This window comes from Callorhinus ursinus, unplaced genomic scaffold (assembly GCF_003265705.2).
Source record: "Callorhinus ursinus isolate GAN/ISIS: 27379988/994484 unplaced genomic scaffold, GSC_fseal_2.0 scaffold21, whole genome shotgun sequence".
NCBI classification, from domain to species: Eukaryota; Metazoa; Chordata; class Mammalia; order Carnivora; family Otariidae; genus Callorhinus; species Callorhinus ursinus.
In genome coordinates this window covers 909,770-928,161 of record NW_027397083.1, presented here as the reverse complement: position 1 = coordinate 928,161, position 18,392 = coordinate 909,770, and the positions used below count along the sequence as shown (strand labels likewise).

Here is an 18,392-nt window from a genome sequence, read left to right as displayed (position 1 = left end):
CTCAAATGAACCCAAATCCTCCAGCCTTCTTTCCTTTAACTGGTAGATTAAATAGCAACTAGCTAGCTACAAGAGGCTGAGTACCTTCCTAAATGGTTCTGCGGTGTCTCTGAGTAGGGATTGTGTGTGTTTAAGTTTTCCTTTTGTCTCTCAGTTCCTGTTCCAAATCCCTTCCTTTGTCTTACTTGTCCATCACTTCAAGCACCACACCACCTCCTGTGCCTCTTCTTTTCCTGTCTCTACACTGCTTTTCCCCAAGGTGACCTAAACCACTCCTTCTCCATTCTTCCAAAGAACCAGTTACACAATAATCTTGTACTCAGACAAAATGGAGGGGAAGTGAAGCCCAGAACAATGAATTGCTGCAAAGTAGGCATTCGATATAACTGATGCTCAAGTTCATGAAGCATCATCTACTGCCAAAACATCTTTTTACCAATCATCTCCTGAAACCGTGGCTTCCCATCATGTTGTTAGGCTCTGTCTATCTCTCTTCTCAAAGTTGAAAGTCTCAAAGCCTTATCTCTCTAGCTGCTCTGGGAAAAGAAAACATACATTTACTCCATCATGCAGGTTGGGAAAATACTTAGAAATGATGTAAAGCAAAGAATAATCATGGACTAGATTGTAGAGTATACATTTAATGAGATTTGTTCTTCCACCATCTAGCTATAACCATTCAAAGTCACCCACCAACTTGCTATCACTATGGCCTATTTCCAGTTCTTAGTCTTGATATTGCTTAACCTACTAGCAGCTCAGACACATCCATTTCCTCTTGATGCATTTCTCATCACTTGGTTTCTAGAACACCACTCACCTCTAAAACACCACTCACTGGCTACTCATCTCTCTGACCTTTTATTGAGAAAGTTCCAGGTCTTAGAAGCTCAGATTCAGTTACTAATTGTGTGGCAGTATCCTGGCTTTCCAGGATATGTTTTTCCATTATTTTTTCCAAAAGTATTGAGATTTCAGCTTAATCCACTGTCTTTTAGAAAGAGATTAAATTTTGAAGTTGATTTTGCAGGTTGTTTTTGTGGACTTATGACTAAATCCTTGCCAATGGAATGTACTCAGAAGTCATGCAGATAGTGACTATATTACTTTCTTGAAGAGATATTATTTTTCTTTCAACTCATCTCTTCCTCCTTTCCTCCAGATAGAGGAGTTATGATGAGGACAAACTCAACACTCAACACTCTAGGAGATAATAGAGAGAGGTTAGGTGGACTGAACCTGGCCCTGAATGACCAAGACACACCAGCCGTCCAGATAGTTCATTTTCACGTTGCTACATTAGCTTCCATTATTTGAGAACAAATTGCTATGGTATTTAAGCCACTGTATTTTGGCTTTCTCTGTTACAGCAGTTTAACCTAATTTCTAATTATGGTGGATTAACTATGGGCACAAATTCTTTGCAGCTATTTCCCTCAAGAGGTGGAGTCTTTCTTCATGCTTGCATTGGGGCCAACCCTTTGACACCATTGATTAGTATAATGTGGTAGAGAAAATGTGTAAGTTAGGAGTCTAAATTTCAAGAAACTGTTCAGTTTTACTTTCATACTTAAAATATGTAATAAAGCTTGTCCATCCTCTGGAGGATGAAAGAGCATGTGGAGAAGAGGTGGACAGTAACCAGAATCCACAGTTAGAAATATGAGTTAGAAACATGAACCTTTCAGCCCAGCTGACCTGGCAGAAGGTATGCAACTTCATGAGTGGGCCCATAGGAAAGCACTAAAGGAACTACCCCACCAACCACAGAATTATGAGAAATAATAAACTGTTGTTTTAAGCATTGTGATAGTTTGCTACACAACAATAGATAACTGATTAACTATACAGCTTTTATAATCTCTCTAATTGATCTACGGGCTGAACAGAATTTTCAGCTTCTTAGTGGCTTTCCTGAAAGCATTATTCACCTCTTTATTCCTTAGACTATAGACAATAGGGTTCAACGTGGGGACTATTATTGTATAGAACATAGATGCCATTTGGTCATTGTCCATAGAATGACTAGAACTGGGTTGTAAGTACATAAACATGACAGTCCCATAGAAGATGGTTACAGCAGTGAGCTGTGAGGCACAGGTGGAGAAAGCTTTCTTCCTTCCCTCAGCTGAGCACATCCTCAGGATGGCAATGAAGATGAACAGATAGGAGGTCAAGGTAACTATAAGGGCAAAACAGACATTGAAAGCTGCTAAGGTAAAGAGCACAATCTTATTTATATAGATATCAAGGCAGGAAAGAGCCAAAATTGGGGGGATATCACAGAAAAAGTGATGGGCCACATTGGAATGGCAGAAAGAGAGGCAAAATGTGAATCCAGTATAGATGACAGAGTCAACAAAGCCCCAGACATAGCAGCTTACTGCCATTTGAGCACACAAGCTTGTAGTCACAGTGGTGATATAATGTAAGGGCTTACGTACTGCTGCATGCCGATCATAAGCCATGGCAGCTAACAGGAAACAGTCTACACTGGCAAAAGCCACAAAGAAGAACATCTGAGCAACACATCCGCCATAGGAAATGACTTTATCCCCTGTGAGAAACCCAGCCATCACACTGGGGGTAACAGCTGAGGAGTAAGCACAGTCCTCCAGAGAGAGGTTACTGAGGAAAATATACATGGGAGTGTGGAGACGAGCGTCCAACAGAATCAACATGATCATCCCAAGATTTCCAATGAGGGTAGTGAGATAAATGAAAATGAACATTATGAAGAGAGGGATTTGCAGTTCTGGGCTGTCAGTCAGTCCCAAGAGCCTAAACTCATTCACCTTGGTGCTGTTCTCCATAGATACTATTTTGAAATTATGGTTCACCAGAAGGCAAAATGGATAAATTACTTATGCATGGAAAATGACTCAGAGCTCACCCAAGTCACCCAAATGACATGAGTGCACCATGACACCATTACCAGTACAGGGTTCCCAGTAACCCAGAGACTGGCATCTTCTGACCTCCATCTTTCAATGTGTAAGGGTACATACATACTTGTCAGTTCCTGACCCCACTGAGATATTCCAAATTACCACTCAGTTATCTTCAAACTGGCTATTGCTTATTTTCATGGAGGTTGAAGGTTTCTGTGATCTTCATTTTATTGCCTCGGAAAAGCAACATAAATGTTCCTGAGCTTTAATTTCTTCATCTGAAAAAACTAAGTGGGCATTGTGTTTCCTACTTTTACTATATTACAAGATTCTTAGAGGAATTTTAAAAGGCACTTTGAAAACAACACAAGTATTTCCAGAGGCGGCATATTGTTCTAGTGAAGAACATGGTCTCTGGGTGACCTATCTGCATTCAAATCCTGGCATTTCCACTTGCTAGCTGGTAATCCTGGGCAAGTCACAGCCTTTCTGTGTGTCGGTTTAAAACAGAGGTGATATTGAGGAGGGCACGTTCTGCATGGAGCACTGGGTGTTATGAACAAACAATGAATCATGGAACACTGCACCAAAAACTAATGATGTAATATATGGTGATTAACATAACAATAAAAAATAAAAAAAAATAAAACAGAGGTGATAATAATAGTACTTCACAAGGCTGTTTGGAGAATTTAATGAGTTGATATATTTGAATCACCCAAAATACTGCCTAATAGTGTGTAATAAATCATAAGTTGTATTATTATTAAATAAATATTATTATTATTAATAGTATGTATATAAGGCTGTTGAAAAAAATAACAAAAGAAACCAACACAATTATTGGAACCATACTACTAAAGAAACTTATGTGGGTGAGTGACCTCATAACTTAAATTCAAATCTGTTTAAACAAACATACTGTTTTTAAAAATATTAACAACAAAAAATTGGGGGCCAAACATCAGGAATGATAACAGGTACAAATGTTGAGATACTATCTTTCATGGCATGACTACTGCAAAAGGAATCTCTTGAAGGTTATACCAATTATTTCAGCCAACTGTATAATCTCATCATAAAATAGCCTCCACAATTCTCAGAATCCAGGTTACATATCTGGCTAACCCTGATAAAGTCTTCCACAAAGAATCTCTTAATGCCAGAATTATTCAGCCCTGGCTCTTTCCCTCACACTCCACATGTAGTCCATGAGCACATCTTGTTATCTCTACCTTCAAAATATAGCCTGAATTCATGTCCTTGTCACCACCTCCTGTGTACCTGCTCTAAGCCATGGCATCACTTAGGCCATGTGTGGTAAGAACTGAGTCCTGCAGTGGGTCACTGGAAAAGGTAAGAAGAGAAAATCAGAGGTGAGATGCAGATATGGGAGCTGAAAGATGGTGGGAGCCAAGGAGTAGATATTAACGATGCCAAAGTTTTGTCTTTTCAAGTAGATAATAAATGTGTCCCATAGGCCATGTCTTTTTAAAGCTAACAACAATAAGATCAATAGAGCTCCTGGGTGGCTCAGTTGGTTGAGTGTCAGACTCTTGGTTTTGGCTCAGGTCATGATCTCAGGTTCGTGATCTCAGGATCATGCTCTCGGGGTCATGAGATCAAGCCCTGCACCAGGCTCCACGCTCAGCATGGACTCTGCTTGAGATTCTCTCTTCCTCTCCCTCTGCTCCTCCTCCCCCACTGCTCACATGTGCTCTCTCTCACTCTCTCTCAAAATAAATAAATAGATCTTAAAAAAACAACAATAATATCAACAATAATGGGTAGCCAGGCACTACTGTTACTTATTCACAGAAGTCTAAAACCTTTGATCCAGGGCCTCTACAAAGCCTCTGTTAAGTTGCACATGAGACTAGCTTTAATAACACAGTACCAGGTACTTCAGAATGTGCTTCATTAACAGGCTTAATAAACAGCTCATTCAGAGATTCATTCATTCATTCATGTATTCATTTATTCATCTTTTCACTCATTACCTCCACAAAGATGTACTGAGTCCTTACCAGTTTCTAAGTGCTCTCTTAAGTGCAGGGATGTTAAATGATGAGAAAAATACCATCTCTATTATTTGAGAAAAATCACCATTTTCCTAATCAATAAAGGTTGCTCTAACATCTGGACTCCAGCCAAGCAGTCTGGAAGCGTAAGAATATTAAACTCTGAAAAATCGGTGTTGGGAAGGTGTTGGGAAGGTGTTGCCCTTGTAACTTCACATAGCACATCTTCAAATACCACAATCTAACAGACCAGAGAACTGAGCTAAACATTTACCTTGCCCTTCAAGGAAGGTGACACAACTTCACTTATGATCTTCAAATTGCTAGTGCCACTCAAAGAGAAAGAAAATGTCCCATTGATCTCCTTGCTTAATGTCTGGTCACAAAGATTGAGGTTCTCTAGAGGCAGGGAGATATAAAGAAAAGGTAGTTACTAGATGGGGATTATAAAATATTCTCCAACCTGTCACACAGAGATGCTGCCATGTGGAAAAACAGAAGAAAGTCTCTGAATGGACTCTACAGTGCTGAGCCACTCCAAAAAAGAATCATCATACCCACCAGGGACAAAATTTCGGCCTGGGATTTTGTCCCTGCTCATTTCACAGGCTCAGAGTAATATGTCTGTGAAATAAGGCCACTTAGTGAAATAGACAACATTTTACATGAAGATTCACAAAAAGAACACCAAAGAGCCTATGGCACACAGACTGGTCCCTCCAAAGTGATGTCAAATAGAGTCATGTTGGGATGTTAGGAGCTAATGATGGGGAAACAGAGGGATTTATACATACATGAGATTCTCAGTGGAATAGGTACCCAAGAGAGCAACCATAGCCTCTGAGTCCATTCACGTAGAGAAGAAGCAATTAGAGACCCAGCTTAGTTTGTTAAGGCATAACATTGATGTATTTACATGACTTGGGATTATTTCTTCTTGACAGTGCAGATATCTTCAGAAAAGATTCAGCATTAAATTTCCCAGTGGCAATCAGACAGAATCATGAGAGAGGTCATGAAAACCAGGCTGGAGCATTATGGAAGTTGTGTTGTCCCACAGCCACATGACCTCCAAAAATTAATGTGAAGAAGGTTACAGGTTATATAACCCCTCTACACTTCAGCTCCCTCATTTGTAAAATGAAGACAATGATAGTGCCTACTTCATACAGTTGTTATGAGAAGCATATAAATTAACATTTATATGCTTTTAAAACAAAGCCAGGTACACAGTAAACTCTCACCAAACATTGTAAAAAATAATTGCAAAGTCTTACTTTTTTGTGAGAGAGCCTCCATTCATTTCTGAAAGTGCCCATTGTCTCTAAAAGAAATAATTTACCCCCTAGCGGCCTTAGAAGTCACCATGACTCAATTCCACAGACCCTACCATGGTGGGGTTGAGGTGTGTGTTAATGATTAGCAAACTGAGAAGTAAGAATTCAAGTGAGAAAAGAAGAATTCAAATACGAGCTGCTTAAGTTGACAAAGCAGGGAAGCAAGAATTCATCTATAGCATATTCAGTTTGCCCACTGACTTCCAGACTAAGCTGAACAACCCAGGGACTCAACAAAGAAATTCCAGGTATATGTCTTTGTAGAAACTATAACATGGCCACCAGGAGCTGAGATACGACATTTTTCTGGATGCCCTTTACCCAAACTCTTCCTACTTTTGATAATTGCCCAATATATGAAACGTGGTAGGAAACTACAGCACTGGGTTCACAAGTAGGAAACTGTACAACACTGTGTTCACAAGTTCACAAGAGAAGACTCCAGAGGGTGGCATGTGTGCAGATCCTGGTTCTGTCCAAACTGTCCTGGAATGTGGGGGAGCTAATTAATGTCTCTAAGCCTCAGTTCCTCTTAAGTAAAATGGGAATTGCAATAGTACTTATTTGTGAAGTTGCTGTGAAGATTAAATTAATTAAGACGTGTAAGCACTAAGAACATGGTCAATGTACTAGGAAGGGGTGTATTTGAGAGCAGTAATTATTATTATTATTATTATTATGCTTACCATGCTCACAGCTCAGCAAGCATCAGAAGAACTTATCTCAGCCAAAGGAATGCAATTAATGCCATACAGAAGTTAGGATAGTTAGAATTTTTTGCAATAGGTGTTATGGCATATGACATTAGCAAGGGTCCAACAGTTGTGGTAGTGGCAGCCGTCAATAGTAGCGTCCAAGGCAGAAATGGTGGATGTGCCAGAGGAATTGTCTTAACAAAACTCTTTCAAGGGCTTTGTCTTGCCTGTGGTTCCTGCCTTCTGGCTTTCTTTGTTTAACACCGATTTTCTTAGCCTAAATTATCACATATTCCCTTTGGTTTTGTGAGCACCCCTTTAATCTTCTAATAAATTTCTTTTCTGCTTAAGTTAGCCAGAGTTGATTTCTGTTGTGTACATCAAGATCACCTCTCTCCCCCACATTATCACCCACACCTATGTGATAGGCAGGGATGGCAACAGTGGAGGGAGCCTAACCAGGAAAACAGATTGCCACTACCACTTTTGCTCAAAGTCCTGAGTTGTCTTGTCTCACCGTTTAATTCCCAAATGGGCATGACTAGACTCCTTGACACAACATGCCAAACATCAAGAATCTTAAGTTACAGATTTTATATCTTAAATATGAGAATGGCTGACATGCTTTTTTGTCCCTCCTTACTCACACCTTGGCCTGATTACTCATCAGTGTTGTATCAACTTTGTTCTAGCAGGGGAATATTCCAACTCAGTTAGCTGGGAAAGAAAATTAAAAAAAGAAAAGTGAAGGAAGAGCTATTTGGATCAGTTTCTCAGGTTTCCAAATCCAGCAAAATGTAAATACAATTTATAACAGTTTCTTTTACTAAGCAAATGACAAACAAAACAAAACAAACAAACAAGCCAAAGCATAGAGAGTACCCGAATCCTAACACCAGATAAGATAAATGCCTTACCACTAAGGAAAACTACAAGCAAACATTTCTCGTGAACATCGATACAAAAATCCTTAGCAAAATATTACCAAACCAAATGCAGCAGTGTATAAAAAGAACTATACACAATGACTAAGTGGAAATTATTCCAGGTATGCAAGGCTGAGCCAACATTTGAAAATCAGTGAATGTAATTGACCTTATCAATATGCTAATAAAGAAAATTAAACGTGATCATATCATTTGCTGCCGAAAAAACAGTTGACAAATCCAATATTGATTCGTGATAAAAACTGTCGTTGAGCTAGCACTAGAGGAAAAGAAGTCACACAGGAAGTGGGGGAGGTTGGAAAGAACAAAATTAAAGTCAGAAATATTTAGCTTATTACAGGTATAGATGGGCAGATACAGAAGTAAGCATAAATGTGTGTGTATGTATATTTCCTAGTTTTGTCTTCTAAGATCACCTGGAAATGACAGCCAAGTAGCAATGAGCCTACCCAGCTCCTAGATCTTATTTTCTAAATAGTATTCTCCAATAGATGGGAGCAGGGCTCTCTGGAGAAATAACTGATTCCAGGCCTGGAGAGGGTCAACGCAAGATGAGTCTGAGCATCTCATAATGCTCCAACACAAAGAATTGTTCAAAACAGATGGGGGCGTGTCAAAAGGGTTATACCCCAAAGTATACAATAAATGTGGGATCCCATACTGATATAAATAAATGACTGAAGAAATAAGTAAATGGTGAAAATAGACAGAATTCTAAATCATTTATTTATATGTCCCCCTCTACTCCCAGAGGTGGACCTTAGTCCCCCACTGCCTGGAGTCTAAGGTAGTCTTAGTGAGTTACTTACAAAAAATAGAATATAGAATATAAAGAAGGGAAAACATTGCCTCACACTGGACAACCTGGCCAAGCCTTCTTGGCCACGTGATCAAAGGTAATATCGCAGTACCAAGTCGTGTTGTGAACGTGTACCGCCGATACAACACGATGAAAAGGGAACTTCTTGTTCCTGACAGAAAATCCATATCCCTTATTTAACCATGACCCCCCAAAAAACCAAATAACTGCAAATTGAAAGCTATTCTACAAAATATCTGACTAGTACCTCTCAAAACTGTCCAAGTCATGAGAGACAAGGAAAGACTGAGACACTGTTATAGGAAACCAAGGAGCCATAACAACTCAATTCAGTGTTGTTCCTGAATTGTAGCCTGCAAGAGAAAAGGACATTCCTGGAAAAAAAGGATAAAATCCGAGTAAAATCTTAAGTTTAGAGAACAGTAATGCTGAGATTAGCTTCTTCGTTTTGACAAACATACCATGTTAAAGTAACACATTAGAAATAGGGGAAAGTAGGGCAGGGGTATGTGGGAAGTGACAGTAATATCTTTGTAAGTTTTTGAAAATTTAGAACATTCTAGAATTTAAAAAATATTTAAAGTGATAATAATGGTTCCAGGAGGAGAAACATCACCATTTCTATAGACTTTAGAGCCAGAAGGGAATGCATGCTAGTGTCCCACTAGCGTATGATACTAGTGAGATAAACTGGTGGGACAAAAAAGCATGTCAGCCATTCCTATATTTAAGATATAAAATCTGTAACTTAAGGTTCTTGATGTTTGGCATGTCGTGTCAAGGAGTCTAGTCATGCCCATTTGGGAATATCAGTTTATCTCATGCTAGTATCTACATGACTGCCTTAAGGCATTCAAGCACAGTGTTATAAATCTTGAGATGTTGAATACTTCTAATCAGATAGAGATAGAAAGAGAAGACACAGATGCAAATATCCTTGGGTAGCTTTATTATAGCTAACAGGAGAACCAAAATCAAATGATAATTATTGTATCTCACACTAGGATACTGAATGCAGGTTATGTTTACATTCAATATTAGGTCTTTTCATAATTTACTAAATAGGATTTGTTTGATTGTGTGACTTGCCACTTAATGAGACATTCCTAAGGGAAAAATAAGAGATGGTTTCAGATGACACACTGAATGGCAAGGTGGGTTCCAAAAGATCCTTGCATCTAAAATTGGGAGTCCAAGCACTGAGATTGTAGATAAAAATATTCCACAAAGGAGAAAAGCAGCCATGTCTCTTGAAATGTTCTAAATTATATTTAGAAGGATTATTTAATAGTGGTGTGACAGAATTATCAGTGGTTCAAAGATCCAACATATTGACATAGTGTACTCATGACAGAGTTACTTCGTTCATTCCACAAAAGAATCTTGAGCCAGACACTCTACTAGGTACTGGGAAGAGAGTTGTGAACACAGAAGATCAAACTGCAGCTCTCGGGGAGTTTATATTCTAGTTAGCAGATATAGATGAACAGGTGAACAGATAAAATAAGTCAGTGTTAATAAGAACTATGAAAAATAGAGCAGGCTGAGGTGAGGAGGCCCATGAAGAACAAAGTGAACATTTTATAAGGGGAGTCATACCTATAGGACAGGTAACATTTAGGGAGAGTCCTGAAGGAAGCAAGGGAACATTCTAAGCAGAGGGAATAGCAGGTACAAAGGTCCTGAGGTAGGAGCATGCTTGGAATTGTGAAGGAATAACAAGGAAGTCAGTGTGAACGATGTGGAGTCTGTGACTGGGAGAGTGATAACAGATGGTGCAGATCAACTAGGGTAAAAGTGAATGAGGACAATAACCATTTCAAAGCATTTACAGACAGAAAAAAAGTATATTTGTTATTCTTAGTGCATTATTTTTACTCAACGTGAGGAGTTGGTAGTCATGTACACATAAGGTGGAAAGGCCGGTATTATCTCTTTTGTTTTCTTCTACTCTGGTCTTTTATCTTTTTGAAAATTATTATGTGAACCTGCTGTTTCTACATAATGGCTCAGTCAAGATGGAATTCATTTAAGTGCTATACTTATGTAGCTTTCCATAAAACGTATTGACTTAAACACATGCCTTCATTAAAAAAATACTAGAGTACTTTTTTCTGCATTTGGGACTCTTAGAACAGTTTTTCAAATAAATAAATAATTATGATTTGACATAAGTTTATATTCTGATGCCTCAACTGATTTGTTATGTTTTTTCATCAAACATTAGCCACACTATACTTACTTCTTTGACAAATTTCCTATTCCTACCTGTATGTGTATAGATGGAACTCTGCATTACTTTTTATTCACAGGCTTGTGTGCACCCCCATTCTCATGTACTCATGTAGGTTTATATTGAATGTGGTAGAGCAAATGCATGTCCTATCCATTTTAATTATGTTTAGAAGCTGGATGGGGATTAATTTGTGGAATTGTGTTGTAGACATTTGACAGTATTTCTCATCATACATCCATCTACTTCTTGCCAACAGCCTCCAGACTGTCTTATGGGAATCTCTTTATATTAGCTGGTGTAAATAATACGAGCTGTTATTCAAGGAAACTCCCAAATCACAGTGGCTTAACCATAGAGACTTCACTTGCTCATATACTGTTCAGTTAGTTGTTCTATGTGACCTGGATTCTCTATCCAATAGGTGACAGTGGAAGAGAGAATAAGCAAAGGATCACCTGGAAGGTTTCACAGGCCAGACTCGGAAGTGGCACAGGTAACTTATACTCACTTTCACTGACAAGGATACAATGACATGACCTCCACTAATTGCATGCAGGCTGAGAAATTAAGTGTAGCTATGTGCTTAAGAGGAAAAAGAAAATAGTTTGGCACAAAAAGAACAAGTGTCTTCTACTGTAATATTTATGTTCATCAAATATCCATTTTATTCCCCCTGTTCCCACAGACCATATTATCTGCTTCCAGTAGGGAGACAACCTAAATCCCAACTAATCACTATAGAGGCTCAATACCCAGGACACTAAAGGGGTTCAATGGTTCTCTCCATTCAGTCCAAACGTGGCTCCTCATGGTCTAGGAACTTACAAACTAAACAAACAAATAAAAACCAAACAGCTTATCTCACATCTTACTCAATATATTACATACAAACAGGATGAATATAAGTGAAAAAAAAAAGTTCCCTATTATGAAAGTAAAGAACAGAGATATAATGGTCGCTTTTGAAATCTTGCTGAGTCAGCCTTATGAAACAGCCCCCTCCCGCAACCTTGACAGTGGAGATATTTCTTTATGAGATCCTGTTTTTCTCTCTAGGAGAATTCTACTTTCCATTATTTTTCCTGGGCCCTAGTCTAGTTGGATTTTTCCCCCCCTTACCCATTATTCTTTAAGATCATTTCTGAAGGGTATCAAAGACAAAATCTGAGACAAAATTAACAGGCTGGTTTTGTTTTGTTTTGTTTTGCCTTGTTGTATTTTGTGTCAGCAAGGGAAGCCATCTGCTATTACTTGAGTTTTAGCAGGGGTTATAAAAATGTTATAAAGGAGAGTAAGTTTTATAGATTAAAAAGAAGAAATACTGAGAGATGTATAAAATTGACGAACATGTTACGAAGATGGGATTTTTGGAAAAGGAGACTTTCTAATTGGTTTTCAGGTAACTTTGATGGGCCTTAGTTTGTTGCAGGGTTCAAGTGAACAGTTCTGGGGCATTTCAAAACAGAAAGAACTGTCCGGTGCTAAAGACCTTGGGTATTAGAGTCTGGCCATGTCCCAGAACAAGTGGGAGATATATTGAGTGCTGTTGTGCAATGTTTTTATGTGAAGCTGATGGCCACATCAGGCAGTTTAAGTGCATGTGGGGGATTATGAGCTCTTTGAGGAATATTCAGTTTTTACAGCTTACTTCTGCACACGCAATTTTAAATTTCTAGAGTTGTTTTAATGCTCAGTCAAGGCTCATAGCTTTCTTGCCAATGCAATTCCCTCAATAACGTGAAGTTGTGTTTTCAATTTGTATTACTAGGTCCAATATTGGTCATCATATCCAAAATTTTTTCTTTATTTTTTTAAAGATTTTATTTATTTATTTGAGAGAGGGAGGAGAGCACGAGTAGGGGGAGGGGCAGAGGGAGAAGGAGAAGCAGACTCCCTGCTGAGCAAGGAGCCCAGTGTGGGGCTTGGGTTCCCAGGACCCTGGGATCATGACCTGAGCCGAAGGCAGGCACAACTGACTGAGCCACCCAGGCACCCACCAAGTTTTTTCTTATATGTAACTACTTCACCTTCTTTGTCTCCTTACCCCCATGACTTTTTCTTTCACTTATATGCTGCTTGTAGAACATCACCCAAAATAATGACATAAAACAATAACCACTTTTATTTCCTTATGGGGTATCGTGGATAGGATACTGGAACAGAAAAAAGACATCAAAAGAAAAATTAGTGAAATCCAAGTAAGTATGGGATTCAGTTAATAGCAATGTATGAATGTTGGATTCTTTGTATGGACATATGTACCAAGGTAATATAGATGATAACATCAGAGTAAACTGGGTAAGGGATATATGGGAACTCTTATACTGTCTTTGCACATTTTCTGTAAGCCTAAAACTATTCCAAAAGTTTTTATTAAACTTAGTTTCTTTTTTTTATAGATTTTATTTATTTATTTGAGAGAGAGAATGAGATAGAGAGAGAGCACGAGAGGGAAGAGGGTCAGAGGGAGAAGCAGACTCCCTGCTGAGCAGGGAGCCCGATGCGGGACTCGATCCCGGGACTCCAGGATCATGACCTGAGCCGAAGGCAGTCGCTTAACCAACTGAGCCACCCAGGCGCCCTAAACTTAGTTTCTTAAATGATTCCAGCAGAAGATACATCACCATCATCATAGATCTAGAGCCAAAAGAGAACGTTTATATTATAACACACTGCCCATGCTAGTGTCAGCATGACCATCCTAGCATATTCAAACACAGTCTTTTTATTTTTAGAGCAAGGAATGGGGGAGGGGCAGAGAGAGAGGGAGAAAGAGAATCTCAAGCAGGCTCTACGCCCAGTCTGACACTGGGCTTGATCTCATGACCTTGAGATCATGACCTGAGCAGAAACCAAGAGTCAGCCACTTAACTGACTGAACCACCCAGGTGCCCCAAGCACAGTCTTTCATATACTGTGAGTATGAGTGCCTCCAAGTGTGTAGATGCAGAAAAGGAAACAGTGCAAATTCCTATAGGGAGCTTCATTATAGAATTGATCTCTCCTGAGGATCAAAATTAAACACATGATCACTTTAATGCTAGGATATTGAATGTGGATTGTATTTACTATTGACAAATACTATTGCATTCCCATTCTCTATGGATATTTAAAAGGCGAAAGATTTATGTGATCTGAAGAGAAATCAGAGTATCTCTCTATGGATATTTAGAATCACTGGAATTAACTGCATAACCAGTGTGTATAAAGTGATTTTCTGAACTGAATGAGATATTAAACTTTAAAATAGTTTTATACTTTATATCTTTTCATGATTTACTAAATAGAATCTATTTGATGTGTTACTTACTAGTCAATGAGATGTCATTCCTAAGGAATGATAATGTAGTTTCCAGAAAATTATTGCATCCATAAATGGGGATTAAAAGCATTGAGTGAGAATGTAGATAAAAATATTTCAGCAAAAAGGAACACTGGTCATGAATCTTGAAATGTTCTATAATTTTATGTCTGATGAATTTAAAATTTTTTTTATTTTAAATTTTTTATTTTATGAATGATGAATTTTATGAATTTATTTTATGAATGATGAATTATAAATATTCATGATCCAAATAGCCAATGTATTGATATGATTAAACTAAAAGCTTCATTTATTAATTCATTCATTTCACAAAGAGTTACTGAAATTTCCTATGAACCAGAGATTCATTTAGCTATGGAGGGTAGAGTTATGAGCAAAGCAGACAAAGCTACTGTTCACATGGAGTTTATGTGTTAACTGGAAATACATATGATAAATGCTATTTTGTTTGTGTCTATGGAATTCTTGGAGCTAGGCTCTAAGTACATGAAGATGAAGATGATTGTCCCATAGAAGATGGTCACTGTAGTGAGGTGGGAAGCACAGGTGGACAAAACCTTTTGATGCCCCTGAGCTGAGTGCATCTTCAAGATGGTGATAAATATAAACAGGTAGGAAATAAAGATAACCACAAAGGCAAAAAAAAAAAAAAAATGGAAGCCAGTCATATAGATAAGAACCAACTTACTGATGTACTTATCAGAGCAAGACAGAGCTGTGACTGCTAGAATATCAGATAAAGTGCTGAACCACATTGGACATACAGGAAGAGAGACTGAAGGTATCTCCAACATTTATAGAGGCATTCAGAACATCACAGACATCCAGCCTATGGCCAGACAAACACACAAACCTACTGTCATGGTGGAATAATGGTCTCTGATAAGATAAACTCAAAATGGATGAAAGACCTCAGTGTGAGACAGGAATCCATCAAAATCCTAGAGGAGAACATAGGCAGTGACCTCTTTGACATCAGTCACAGCAACTTCTTTCAAGATACATCTCCAAAGACTAGTGAAACAAAAGCAAAAATAAATCTTTGGGACTTCATCAAGATAAAAAGCTTCTGCACAGCAAAGGAAACAGTGAACAAAACAAAGAGGCAACCCACAGAATGGGAGAAGATATTTGCAAATGACACTACAGATAAAGGGCTGGTATCCAAGATCTATAAAGAACTTCTCAAACTCAACACCCAAAAAACAAATAATCAAGTCAAAAAATGGGCAGAAGACATAACAGACACTTCTCCAAAGAGGACACACAAATGGCTAACAGACACATGAAAAAGTGTTCATCATCATCAGCCATCAGTGAAATTCAAATCAAAACCACATTGAGATACCACATTACACGAGTTAGAATGGCAAAAATGGACAGGGCAAGAAACAACAAATGTTGGAGAGGTTGTGGAGAAAGGGAAACCCTCTTACACTGTTGGTGGGAATACAAGGTGGTACAGCCACTTTGGAAAACAGTGTGGAGGTGCCTCAAAAAATTAAAAATAGAGACACCCTATGACCCAGCAATTGCACTCCTGGATATTTACTCCAAAGACAGAGATGTAGTGAAAAGAAGGGCCATATGCACCCCAATGTTCATAGCAGCAATGTCCGCAATAGCCAAACTGTGGAAAGAGCCGAGATGCCCTTCAACAGATGAATAGATAAAGATGTGGTCCATATATACAATGGAATATTACTCAGCCATCAGAAAGGATGAATACCCAACTTTTACATCAACATGGATGGGACTGGAGGAGATTATGCTAAGTGAAATAAGTCAAGCAGAGAAAGTCAATTATCATATGGTTTCACTTATTTGTGGAACATAAAGAATAGCATGGAGGACATTAGGAGAAGGAAGGGGAAAAGGAAGTGGGGGAAATCAGAGGGAGAGATGAACCTTGAGAGACTATGGACTCCAGGAAACAAATTGAAGGTTTTAGAGGGGAGTGGGTTGGGGGAAAGTCTTAGGCCCGTGATGGGTATTAAGGAGGGCATGTACTGCATGGAGCACTGGCTGTTATACGAAAACAATGAATCATGGATCACTACATCAAAACTAATGATGTATTGTATGGTGACTAACATAATATAATAAAATTAAATTAAAAAAAAAAAGAAGTCCTGTCATGACCTTGGGTATGTAACAAAAATCTATCAGAGACAGATTACTGAAGAAAAAGTACCTGGGATTGTAGAGATGGGAGTCCAACAGAATCAACACAATCACCCCCAGATTTCCAACTAGAGTAAAGAGATAGAAGAGGGTGAATGTCATAAAGAGTGAGACCTGCAGTTCTGGAGCATCTGTATGTCCTAGAAGGATGAACTCACTTCTGTGCTGTTCTCCATGGATGTCAGTGGGGAATCACAGGATGCCCTGTAGTGATGAGAAGTAAAGGAACAGAGTGTTAATTGGAAAAGAGAGTAGAATGAAGTTGAACTGTGTAAATTGATTGTTTCAATTATGGCAATAATTTGTTCTTCAAATCTAGAGCACACACAAGACAAAACAACCAGTCATTATGCTCATTTATTTTGTGAGGGAACTTAGGCTCAAAAGGTTGTGTAATCTGTCCAAGCTTACCCAAATATTAACTGGCAGAATCAAGCTGTGTACCCAGGCAGACTAATTCCAGAATCCCATGACAGTAACTGAAATTTGAATTGAATTGAATTAATTCTATTCACATGAAGCCATTGAATCTATCAGAACCATGTTAATGTTAGTTGTGAGGAATACTGACATGATGAAGATACTATTCCTGGATTTGAGACTTGCAGTGGGGTGACAGAAGCATAGAGGTAGAGTGGATGTGGTGGGGGAGCTGCTGCTGCAGACATGGACAACCAGCAAAGGCACTTCTGAAGAGAAGGTAATGCACCAAGTACAAGAGCTCAAGCTCTTGTGCTCAAATGGTACCCTAGCATTTACCGTCTGGGAGACACTCTCCTAACCTAAGTTCTCTGAGCCTCAGTTTTTTCATCTCTAAAAATGGAGATGTAACGTGAAGGGGCAATTGTGAGTTTAAAAATAATGCATGAGAAACAATAATGACAAATCTCATGAGTGTTGGCTCTAATGTTATTAGTGGGATGAAAGGGTGCTCTCTGTCTTGGCTGGGTAAATGTGGGAAGCCATATCCAATCTCTAGGTTACAGATTAGTTTTGAAGTCTGAGAGCCTCACTCTTTGATTTGTCTTTCCCCACACACCATGTCCACTCAGATCTTCTGATCCTCCTGTGTGTCTCATTCTGTCCTACCTCTGACCGTATCATTGGCCACACCAGCCATTGGTTCAGTTTCTTCCTTGGGATCCATATTTTACCTTGGGTTGAAACAGTTTTCTTCTGTTTTGAACTCACTCTTACTCTCATTACTCTGACCCCTTAAGCTGGATGACAAAGAACCAGGGTCAAAATCTCATGTCCCTGGGTTTGACTCTAGCTTTCAGATCTGCCTTCGAGGTGAGCTCCATGCTGTGATTTTTCTCATTTGAACTGAATGAAGCCTATGCCACAGCTTTCCCTCATTGGTAACCACTCTTCTCTACCATCTGAAGAGGCGTCACAACTTCCCCTTTCATACCCAGTTCCTAAAAACATTTGTATGTGCTCACCTTTGACAAATATAAGATTTTTTTTTAGCATATACTAAGTTCTACAACCTCTGATAAGAGCATTCCGAGTGTGGGTGTGTAGTCTTTCTTTATCCTCATGACTTTATAAGGATAACTTATAAATTGACAAGAATAACTTTAAAAGTTATAGTATCCTACAATGTTATAAGATATGGAGTATTAAAAAAAGATATGGAGTATTTAATATCCACATTTTGTGGTTAAAGAATTGAGGATTTGAGAGGTTTGGTGACTTTACAGAGGTCCACTCTACACCTAGCAAGAAATAAACTCAAGATTCATATACAGATCAGAAAGTTCATAAGCCTGTGCTTTTAGCTACTACACTTTCAGCTTTTTTATGTGAGCCAGTAATATGAGTAAGGTTAGAGAGCAAAAAAAGGTTGAAATAGAGTATGGAGATTTATAATCATGAGGATCCTCTTGGAGTCTAAAGAAATATCATTTCACCTTGTTCTACTTAACTTCCC

At 38.6% G+C, this 18,392-nt stretch overlaps 1 protein-coding gene and 1 pseudogene across 1 annotated transcript; both read right to left on the bottom strand.

The window, feature by feature from the left end:
- Positions 1-1,874: 1,874 nt before the first annotated feature.
- LOC112829294 (olfactory receptor 5B12-like) lies at positions 1,875-2,816 on the bottom strand. The gene has a single exon (XM_025878775.1). The coding sequence runs from the start codon at positions 2,811-2,813 to the stop codon at positions 1,875-1,877; it is 939 nt and encodes a 312-aa protein (XP_025734560.1). The 5' UTR covers positions 2,814-2,816.
- Positions 2,817-13,357: 10,541 nt separating this feature from the next.
- Positions 13,358-17,603, bottom strand: LOC112829293 (olfactory receptor 5B2-like; annotated as a pseudogene).
- Positions 17,604-18,392: the final 789 nt, after the last annotated feature.